Source organism: Durio zibethinus, chromosome 12 (genome assembly GCF_047325235.1).
Source record: "Durio zibethinus cultivar Kanyao isolate XHJ-2024 chromosome 12, ASM4732523v1, whole genome shotgun sequence".
NCBI lineage: Eukaryota > Viridiplantae > Streptophyta > Magnoliopsida > Malvales > Malvaceae > Durio > Durio zibethinus.
In genome coordinates, this window is record NC_143173.1 from 12677410 (window position 1) to 12688643 (window position 11234).

The 11234-nt window shown below is 28.5% G+C and overlaps 1 protein-coding gene across 1 annotated transcript; it reads left to right on the top strand.

Annotated features, from left to right (window-relative positions):
- The first annotated feature begins 5177 nt into the window (after positions 1 to 5177).
- On the top strand, positions 5178 to 9226 carry LOC111297920 (coronatine-insensitive protein 1-like). Its single transcript, XM_022892521.2, has 3 exons — positions 5178 to 5931; positions 6844 to 7315; positions 7971 to 9226. Exons 1-3 carry the CDS (start codon positions 5435 to 5437, stop codon positions 8793 to 8795), a joined length of 1794 nt encoding a protein of 597 aa, XP_022748256.2. The 5' UTR covers positions 5178 to 5434; the 3' UTR covers positions 8796 to 9226.
- The last annotated feature ends 2008 nt before the right edge of the window (positions 9227 to 11234 follow it).

Below are 11234 nucleotides of genomic sequence, written 5' to 3' on the forward strand. Positions count from 1 at the left end.
TGAGCTATTTATTAGGAAAAATTTTTTTTCATTTGGTTCTTAACACAGAAAAACTTAATAAAAGGGTATAATTTTGTGTTATTAATAGATTTGATGACATCTTAGTGAAGAAATTGTAAGATAAAGCTAGACCCCACCTTTTTGAATGTCATCTTACTTTCATATATAAGGTCATGAAGTTTTGTGTTATTGAATAATCAATTTAAAAGATAAGTAAAAAAAGAGAAGAAAAGAAAAGAAATATTGTTTCCCCTCCTATGTTAACACCATGTATGAATTTAGACAAAGTTTGTCTTATATAAAGGAATTGGGTAAAAAAAAAAAAAAAACAAGGCAAATAATAAATTTTAATAATTTAAAATATGATACGATAATATAATTTAAAAATATAAATAATTATATGATTTAATAAAAATATTTTATATATTTTATATTAATATAAATTATAATATATTTTTTATATAAAATAAAATATAAATATATAAATTATTAATATTTTACATAATATAAATACTCGAATTATAAAATCTTCATTAAGTATAATTTTGTTTGATTGAAAGATAAGATGTTTGAAGTGATATTTAAGGTAGTAAACAAGTTAAAATGTCTCAATCTTTTATTTAAAAAAAAAAAGCTTGGATTATTGTTAATTAAAAAAACAGGTGAAGTCGAGGGACCATGTTATTTGTTGACTTCCACCTAGTCCATATGAACTCCTAGACCCTAGTAAAATTTCATCGTACATCCATTTACTATTGTTATAATATTTTATTTTTATTAATTATTTTTTAAATTTAATTTTTAGTTTATTTCACAACTTTAAATTTATTTATTGCATCAACTGTCATTAAAATATAATAAAATCTAATCCTTTGGCACTACATGCACATCCTTCACGTGACCAAAAAAAAAAAATGTGGATTTGTTTACAATTTTAGATTGAAATTTTTGTTATATGGATATTTATGTTGCATATTTCATTATATTTTTTAATATTGATTTATAAAAGACGTGATTTTTAAATGTTTTTTAAAATTTTGGATTCAAAAATTAAATTTTAAAAGTAAATTATAAATAATTAGTGTATTTATTCTTATTACTAGCTATTGATCTCATTTTTTGAAATTAAAATTCGAACCTATGATTTGTTTCATAAATTTCTGTTTTTTTTAAATTTTTTTTTATAAAATTGTATTTTTGTTATTGAGAATCATGTTAATAATCAAGATCAATTGATGTTCGTAATCATAAAAACATCGAAAGCTAAGGGTAAAAAATTTAAAATGACTATTAGTGAGTTGATTTTCCTTAATGAAAAGCTAGTAGATGATGATGATAATAATTATATTTTCATCAATGGAAATTAATTTCATCAAGTACATATATAGACTAACAATGGAATGGTAGACAATAATAAATTATTTTTTCCCTTTTTCACAAAACAAAAAGAATCAAAATGCATATTTAATTCATATAAAATAGCTATGAAAATCTAATGAATTGGCTAGGAGACACAAATTGGACCAATCCATGATTTGCTTTCAAGTTGATAAAAAAAAAAAAAATCAAAACACCATACTTTTATTGGGTTTTTTTACTCCAAAAAATGCCCAAAAATGTATAAAAAAAATTTACAAAATGACTTCAAAAATGGTTTTCAAAGCAGTTGAGAAACATGAAAGAAGAAAAAGCCTCCCATTTTATCACTTAGGCAAGTAGTTTTCCCTTTTTACTTTCATTTTATATTCCAATTAATTTATAATATATAAATAGAAATTAATTATGAGCAATTTATAATACATATTTTACTAAAAAAATAGTATTGGGAGATCTCATGAAATGAAATATTACATGCATATTTCCAAATTTTTCTATCTTTATAATAACATAAAAAGACTAAAAATTCAATGTACTTAATCATTATAAGTAAATTATAATGGTATAAACAATAACAATATAAATATATTACTTATGAATCCAATGGTTATAAATATTAAACCATGATCCTTTCCCTTTTTTTTTTTTTTTTCATTTTTAGTCCTTATGGGATATTTATTATACTATTTGCAAGTATATATGAATTAATGTAGAGTTTAATTCAATTAATTTAAGCAGCTTTTTATAAGAGAACATCCACTAGGTTTATGATTCATTAGTTACATCTACATCATTTTCTTTTATTTTCAAGCTGTGATATTTTTTGTAAAAATAAAAATTAAAAAAATTATCAAATACACTGATAATGAAATTTTTTTAACTTCACAAATGAGATTAAGATGGTAATATATATTTTGTAATGTATATTTAAAAAAAAATTTAAAAATAGTTTAAAATAAAAGTGGGATATGTGTCATCATCTTACTCTTACTTATGAAATTAAAAAACTCTATTATCAATGTATCAAATAATTTCTCAAAAAACTAAACACAATAACATTTTCTTGTCTAAACTAAATGAATATATATATATATGTATGTGTGTATGTATATAAAAATGTATACATATTCAAAGATTTAGACAAAAAATATTTTTGCGAATTACTGAGTTATAAATAGAAAAAACCAATTATTTATTAAAATAAAATATTTACAATTTATTTATCATGATATAATAAATTATTATTTTTTAATAATACAATTATATGACATGATTTAAATGAAATAAATATATATTGATTTGATGTAATTATATCATACAAAAATTTTTGTGAAATTTATGAGTTAAATTATAAAAAATAATTTTATGGGGGTAATTATTATTAAATTTTAGAAGTAGACATTGGGTGATTTAATGTTACAAATAAAATTTCCCAGTTGGTAGGCTAGAAAAAGTAATCCTATTGGATTTTTTAGTAGACCATTTTAATGTCTATTATTAATATCAATAATAAAGTGGGTTTCACTGATGTCAAAAAGTGACAAAAGATGAGTGACGTTAGCCATATCTCATTCTTGTAAAAACTCTATTATAATATTTTATAATATCTACTTATTAAAATTAAATTTTACATTTGTTGTGTCCCCATCACTTTTAATAAAAAATCATTTTTATTATTTATAAAATTCTATTAAATTTATTATTTGCATATAATAAAACTAAAAAAATTTTAAAAATAAATATGAACAAATATCAAAGGAGTTAAGTAATATAATAAACATCCAATTGAAGAATGCCACGTGTAATCCAAACATGTTCGCACCGTTATTTTAAGAGAACTCGTCTTTCTTTCAGCGTACAACTATTCTTTTCTGTTACAGTTTTCATCTGATCTAGTCAACCGCCGCCTTCAGCTTACTTTTGCCACGCGGCTTTTGTTTTTTTATACATTGTTATTAATATTTTTATTGTATATAAATATAATAGAATTTTTTTAAAATGGTTAAAATGCATTGGCGATATTGGAATTTTCAACTTTATTTAAAAAATCGAAATTAACATTAAAATAAATGGGTTTATTTTTATTAATTAGTGAATATCAATTAAGCTAATCAAAACTTTTGAGATGTTTTAATATTTTTTAAGAAAAGTTTTGATTTACATATTTATATTTTTAGACCGATTTTCATTTATATAAAAATATCAAGCTATATATAAATTATTGCATAAAATTTATTAATAGATATATCGAGAAAATTAGATATTTAAAAAAAATTTATAACTGAAATATAAGTTTTAAATTTAATTAATTGATTCATATAATTATTTTAAAAAAATATTTAATAAATTTAATTTTTATAATTTTTATCTTTAAATTATGATTTTTTTAATAGAAAATAATAAAAATAATGCCAAAAGCAAAAGAACGATTTTTAGACATGATAAGGACATCTTTGACCTTTTCCGCTTTTTCCGTAAGGTATTTTTTTTTTAATAATTATTGAATAAACTATAGATGAAATTGATCAATTTGCCTAAACAAATAAAATGATTGGTAAGCATTTGGGTGGGCATCTCTGTCTTGAAAGGGAAAAAGCATTAATTAAATTATTAATTGGCTCTACTAATTATTATTATGTATTTAAATTAAATATTGCCAAAATAGTTGTAAACAATTTTTTCTTATTTTATTCATGATATATGACCAATAATAAAAACTAATTTTTTTAAAAATATTTTTAAATGTAAAATTGGATGGTGGATCCAATCATAGAAAACACTTATAGTTCTTTTTTTGGCTATTTGCAATCAATTTAACAATATTTTAATAAGGATAATTAATTTTATCTCCAAAGTTTTTATAATTAAGAAGTAGTTAATTGTAGGTTTATCCAAATTGTTAACATTTATTTTTGGAAAATTATCTAATTATTAATGAAGTTTTTAAATTTTAGAAGCAAATTTGTATATTTTAAAGTATATTAAAAAAATAAAAAGTTAATTAAAAAATGGCAATCTTTTCACCTTGTTTTTTGGTATTAAAAAATTTATATTATTAGTGTATAAAAATAAGTTCTTTATTTTTTTGAGAAATTATTTAATATATAATTAATAAAAAAATTTAGTTTTAAATAAATATTTATTTCATTTACATATCGCTCATGATCTATGTAATAATAGAAGCATCCATTTCAAATGCATCCTTTATTTTTGCACAATACAGTTATGAAAATCCTAAAAAGAATAATTGGGCATATTTTACGTGTCAATTGCAATTTAATTAATAAATCCATTGATACGGAGATTTCACACTATTAATAAAATTTTTTACTTTCATAAATAAAATTAAAAAATTAAAAAATATTTTATTTGTTAATTAATTTAATTTTTAAATATATACTACAAAAATATATATCACTCAACTCTTCTTGTAAAATTTAAAAACCAACGATAAATGTATTTGACAATTTTTTTTTCTTACCGTTGGAGGTTTGCCCAAGCATAAAGAGCAGCAGACCCATTGGAATCTACTACAATTAAAAGTACCATTATTTTGCTGACACATCCAATCAAATCATTCCACGTCATATCGCATAAATTTATGATTATTAAATCCTTTTCACTCTCCCAACTCTCTGATTGGTCGCAATGGTATTTTCCTGTCGTTTTCTTCCTAGTTGCTTTGTATGATCCCATAATTTTATTTCTCATGTTCGATCTTTTCTATCCAATCAATCTCGACCGTCCATTTCTAGTCCTCTGTGCTCTACTAAAAGAATTTTCTCAGCTTTATTGTCTTCAGGCTTCACATTTCTCTTTGCTTCGCCCTTTCTACCATGCCTTCTAAACCCGACCCACACCTGAACCGATTCGTTTTATCCCCGACCCAAGTCTGTTTCGTTTCAGATCCTACAAGATAAGATAAAGTTCAGTAGAAAACGTTTCTTGCTTTCTTTCTTTCTTCCCCAGATCGGTCTTTTTTTTATACGGTTCTCGTTTTGTTAAAAAAAAAAAAAACGTTTCGATTTTTTTAAAAAGTTCCGGTTCGGTTTTTTGGATGGAGGAAAATAATAAAAAGCTGAACAAAACGACGACGTCAGATACCGGTATGTCCGACGTCGTTTTAAGCTGCGTGATGCCGTACATCCACGACCCGAAAGACCGCGACGCCGTTTCCCTTGTTTGCCGACATTGGTACGAGCTCGACGCGTTGACACGTAAGCACATAACGATCGCGCTTTGTTACACGACGAGTCCGGATCGGTTGCGACGGCGTTTCCGACACTTGGAATCGTTGAAGCTAAAAGGGATGCCTCGGGCGGCGATGTTTAATTTGATACCTAAAGATTGGGGAGGGTACGTGACGCCGTGGGTGAACGAAATAGCGGAGAGTTTCAATTGCTTGAGATCCGTGCATTTTAGAAGGATGATTGTTAAAGATTCGGATCTGGAGGTTTTGGCTGGGTCTAGAGGGAAAGTTTTGAGGGTTTTGAAACTTGATAAATGCTCTGGATTTTCCACTGATGGTCTCCTGCACGTTGGCCGCTTGTGCCGGTAAATTTTCTATTTTTAAAATTTTATTTTGTAATTTATGGTTTTTTTTTTTTTTTTTGGGATTTTGCAAGGTTGATAATGTTAATTTCGCTTCTTAAGTGCGATGAACTTCGCTTTTTAATTCGATATCCGAAGGGCTGGAGATGTAATCGAGCTGCCGAGTTGATACATAAAAAACTCTAGATTGATTTGAAACCTGACTTAAGTTTCATCAAGTTTGAATTTTTAAATTGAATTTCTGGGATAAAAATCGAATTAACGAATAAATTTATTTAATAATAAATGAGCTCGATTTTTATGCTTTATTTAAAGTTTCATTATGTATTTAAATTTAAATTCGAACTTAAATTGATGTATATATATATATATATATCAATTTTAATTTATTTTATTATTTAATTAAAATTTTTATTTTATTTTTTATATATAAAATAAAAATAAAATAAGAATTTTAATTAAATAATAAAATATATATAATAAAATAATAATTTTAATTAAATAATAAAATATTTTAAAATTTAAAAGTTTAATTAAATTTGATATTATGATACTCTTAACTTAATTCAATAATGATATAATCAAATTTGAATTTTATTGAAATTAAATCTAAATAATTTATGAATATTAATGTATCATTTATATTTTTAAGGGTTTTGAATTTGAGCATCTTTATAAAGAGATATGGCTTGAACCGAGTGGAATGGAGTGTAAGGATTGATTTAGTCACTTCCTAGTACTTGGATGTACAAGTTTAGTTTAGTTGATTTGGAGGAAATATTTTCTTTGTTTGTTTCTTGGGAAAATATGGAAGTGATTTTAGTTTTTGAAACCTCTATTTTTTTTTTCATCTATATTGCTTGCTCGGTTAGGGTAATTGAAGGACAGTACTTATATCTTTTTTTGTTTCCTCAGGCAATTAAGAACCTTGTTCCTGGAAGAGAGCTCAATTGTTGAGAATGATGGTCAATGGCTTCATGAGATTGCGATAAATAACTCAGTTCTCGAGACTTTAAACTTCTACATGACGTATCTTGTCCAAGTGAGTTTCGAAGATCTCGAACTTATTGCCAGAAATTGTCGCAACTTGGTGTCTGTGAAAATCAGCGATTGTGAAATTCTGGATCTTGTTGGTTTCTTTCGTGCTGCTGCTGTTTTAGAAGAATTTTGTGGTGGTTCTTTCAATGAGAAACCGGACAGATATACTGTTGTAACATTCCCCCCAAGGTTGTGCTGTTTGGGTTTAACATACATGGGGAAAAATGAAATGCCAATTGTGTTTCCCTTCGCATTGTTGCTTAGAAAGTTGGATCTCCTCTATGCATTACTCGACACAGAAGACCACTGTTTGCTAATCGAAAGATGCCCCAACTTAGAAGTTCTAGAGGTAGAATCACAAAGCCATTGTTTGTCTTTATTATTTTGCTGTTCTAATTGCAACTCTTATCTTGTTTGTTTGGTCTGGCTATAACTTTTTGGGGTTCCAAGTGGATTTTTTTGTTTGTTTATGAAGTTTGGCATTTTATTGATGAACTTTTTTCTTTTTTGAAAAGTTTCTTAAAATGTTGGTCCATTATTAAGACACTTTTGACCTTGTTTTCTGGTCTGAGCTTCAATATAGACATGGTGATTCATGTACTCATGTCGTGTAAAATATTGAAATTTATGTATTAATGTTGTATTTTATACGAAAATTGTATGTCACAATTCGCGTCGCGTCGACATGAAATCATAAAATGTGTTTTTTTGGTTTTGTTAAATTCATATATAGTTATTACTAAAATTTTAAACTGTGTCATGATTTAAATTGCTGGTCTACTTCAATGTAGTTGTATGTTATTGAATTTTAGCATTTTTTTTTTGTGGCAAATTTTATCTGGCATTGAGATTTCAGTAGCTGAATGTACTAAATGCTCAAAAAAAGTCCTGGAAATTTTTAGATAATGTAAAAATGCCAAAATGCAGAAGAATATTGTAGATAGGACATGCTATTTTTCATTTTCTTTAATCAGGTCTTATTAAATATATTTGCTCATGGGCAGACAAGGAACGTTATTGGAGATAGGGGATTAGAAGTTCTTGCACGAAGTTGTAAGAAACTAAAGAGGCTTAGAATTGAGCGAGGTGCTGATGAGCAGGGAATGGAGGATGAAGAAGGTGTGGTTTCACAAAGAGGATTAATGGCATTAGCTCCTAGATGCCTTGAATTGGAATACTTGGCTGTTTATGTATCCGACATCACCAATGCATCATTGGAATACATTGGGACATACTCAAAAAATCTCTCTGATTTCCGTCTAGTCTTGCTTGACCAGGAAGAGAGGATAACAGATTTGCCTCTTGACAATGGCGTCCGGGCTCTATTGAGAGGCTGTGAAAAGCTTAGAAGATTTGCTCTCTATCTCCGACCTGGTGGTTTGACTGATGTTGGCCTCAGTTATATTGGCCAATATAGTCCAAACGTCAGATGGATGCTTCTGGGTTGTGTTGGGGAGTCAGATGCTGGACTTTTGGAGTTTTCCAGGGGATGCCCTAGCTTGCAGAAACTAGAAATGAGGGGTTGTTGCTTCAGTGAGCATGCACTAGCAGTTTCTGTGATGCAATTAACTTCTTTGAGGTACTTGTGGGTGCAAGGATATAGAGCATCAACTCCACCTGATCGTGATCTATTAGCGATGGCTCGTCCATTTTGGAACATTGAGCTAATTCCTGCAAGACAAGTAGTTCCGACGTATCAGGTTGGAGAGCCTGTCATGGTTGAGCATCCGGCTCATATACTTGCGTATTACTCCCTAGCCGAACCAAGAAAAGATTTTCCAGATACTGTTATTCGTTTGGATACATTAGTTGCTGGAATAGAGATGTAAATATGACCTTTTCCCAAGTTGCCATTACTTCCAGCCACGTCCTGTTTATAAAGTTTGTGTACCTTTCTCCTTTTTTTGTTTAGAAGGTTCCAATTTGATATTTCACTTTCGATTTTGTTTCGAGACTTCGTCATGTAATAAGATTGTGTTTTGCTCTGTAATTTTGAAAGCCCTTGCTGGTTTGGTGGGCTACTGTTTTGTCCATTGTCCGTGGAAATAGCTTAGGTGTTAAGCCTTTACCGATTTTTCTGTTGATTCTGCTGAATGAATCTTAACAGAAACTTTTGATAGTGGCAGACATGGAAAATGTTCAATTTTAAGTGTATTTTTGTTTTTGCGACAGATGGAAATGTTACTGCATAAGAATTCATTATGATTCCTGCATACGATTTGTGTGCTTGGAATTTTTAATAGAGTAGTTAGCGGAATAATTGCCTGTGAAAGATGCAGAAGAAGCAATCCAAATTGGATTTACTATGAAATTTTTAATAAATTCAATGAGCTACATTACTTAAAATTGTAGCAAAAATTATATATATATTTGATAAAAAAAAAAAGTGTATCGTGTTTCAGACAAGATACCATACATGAATAGCCAGATGTAGCTACTAATGGCATCAAAGAATTGAAGCTTTTGCTGTGAGAAGCCATTGTTGGGGGAAACTTGATATCTGAGATAATTTAGTCACAAAAATACGGCAGAAAATTTGGAGCTGACCCTTTTTTCAAATGTAGTTTTTCAAGTTTCCTCCATTTTCTTCGTTATGATTAAAGCAATAGATTGTAAATAAAATGAAAAGGAAATTCCATGGGAACTGAGAGATATCAGGCATGCCATCAAAGCTACATGAGGTTTTAATCTGATAATTTTCTGGTGGCATAAAAGAAATCAAAGTTTTGATTTCTGCATGCTGGCAAAGTTGCAGATCCTTACATTATGTGCAGCAACTCTGACCAACCATTTCAGGAGATAACTTTCATGCATTGCCATTGAAAAGAAAGCTTCAGTGCTACACATCGGAGATAACTTTATTGTGTTCCGGATGGACCTGGAAGAAAGTGTCAGCCAGTCCTGACATCAGGAAAACCTCTTTTACTCTAGTTGTTTTACTAACTAACGTGTAACATTAGTGTTGTCTTGTTGGAAAGTTTATTGGAATCATAGAGGATGTCACATTTAGAAAAAATCTTCTGTCATGATTTTGTGATCCTGGTTTAGAATGTAGGAACTATTATTTATGGCATTGAAAATGACAGTCAGGGCGGCTTAATTAACATTAATTTTTGGTTTTGAGATGAAGAACGTGTTTGACTTATCGTAAAGAAGACAGTTAGAGATGTCGAACATAGTATTTTAGAACCCGTTCCAATATTTAAATCAATCAAGAGTATAAAGATATAAATTAATATTTGTCTAATTTTTCTTTTAATATTTCATTGATGATGACGTAGGTAATTTTAAACCATATATAAGTACTGATGATGCGATAATCAAAATATTGATTGCATAGCCATTAAGACAATTTTTTTTTTCTTCTCATAAATTTCTAGTTCTATGTTGCCATCAAAGGATTGGAGCTTTCATTAAAGAGAGTCAGAAGGAGGAATCATGAGACGTTTAAATGAGTAAAATTGAAGGGTACTGTTTTTACAAAAGTTCCATCCATACAGGTGGCTGAAGCGAGAGATCTCTATTGCCTGATAACCCTGATAACCTCTTTCAAAGGATTTCAACAGCAGCGGCAGCCATAAGAGGCTAAAGCAATTAGGACACTGTTTTTTTATGGAACTGTAGCTGCCATATCCAATTTGTAGCTTGTAGTAAAAATGGGCGTTTGGCCGTTTGGAATTCTGATCAGGATCAACACCCAAAAGATGCTGACAGTTCAGGGCTGATTCTGGATCATATTAGCTTCAGTTTCAGGACCCATTTCAGGATCAGACTATCAAACTACATGAGAAAAATGTACTAGCAATTATAGTAACCAACATCAAACCTGCCAGTGATTACAAATGTCAGAAAGTTGAAGGAACTCCTTTTCATGACCTGTACCGACCCTCGGTATTACTTGATGGCTTAGCCAAGACCAAGAATCAACCTAGAAGTGATTACCCAAATCATTAGAATTGGACTACAACTTGAGAACACTGTTAACAGAACCTGATGAAGAGATGAAAGAACTTGTTTTGCCATCATTTTTTCCATTCCCTAATGGTCCAATGTTCTTATCCTGGTCTCCCGTCAGCCTTGATCCAATTTGATTTAAATTGTGTACTCCATTCATGATTAAGGCTGCAAATTAAAAAAAAAATACAATTAGTCCTGATAATTTGTATATTCATATTTATCTATTTTGTATTTAATACGTGTAAAGCACGAAAATTGTCATGTAACAATTTATGTGGATATTTCTAATATAAAACATATTTTTAGTTTTT

Excerpts from the sequence above, each read along its gene's own strand:
- LOC111297920 (XM_022892521.2), top strand. The coding sequence starts at position 5,435 with ATGGAGGAAAATAATAAAAAGCTGAACAAAACGACGACGTCAGATACC. Across the intron at positions 5,932-6,843 it reads CACGTTGGCCGCTTGTGCCG|GCAATTAAGAACCTTGTTCC; the intron begins GTAAATTTTCTA and ends TTGTTTCCTCAG. Across the intron at positions 7,316-7,970 it reads CCAACTTAGAAGTTCTAGAG|ACAAGGAACGTTATTGGAGA; the intron begins GTAGAATCACAA and ends GCTCATGGGCAG.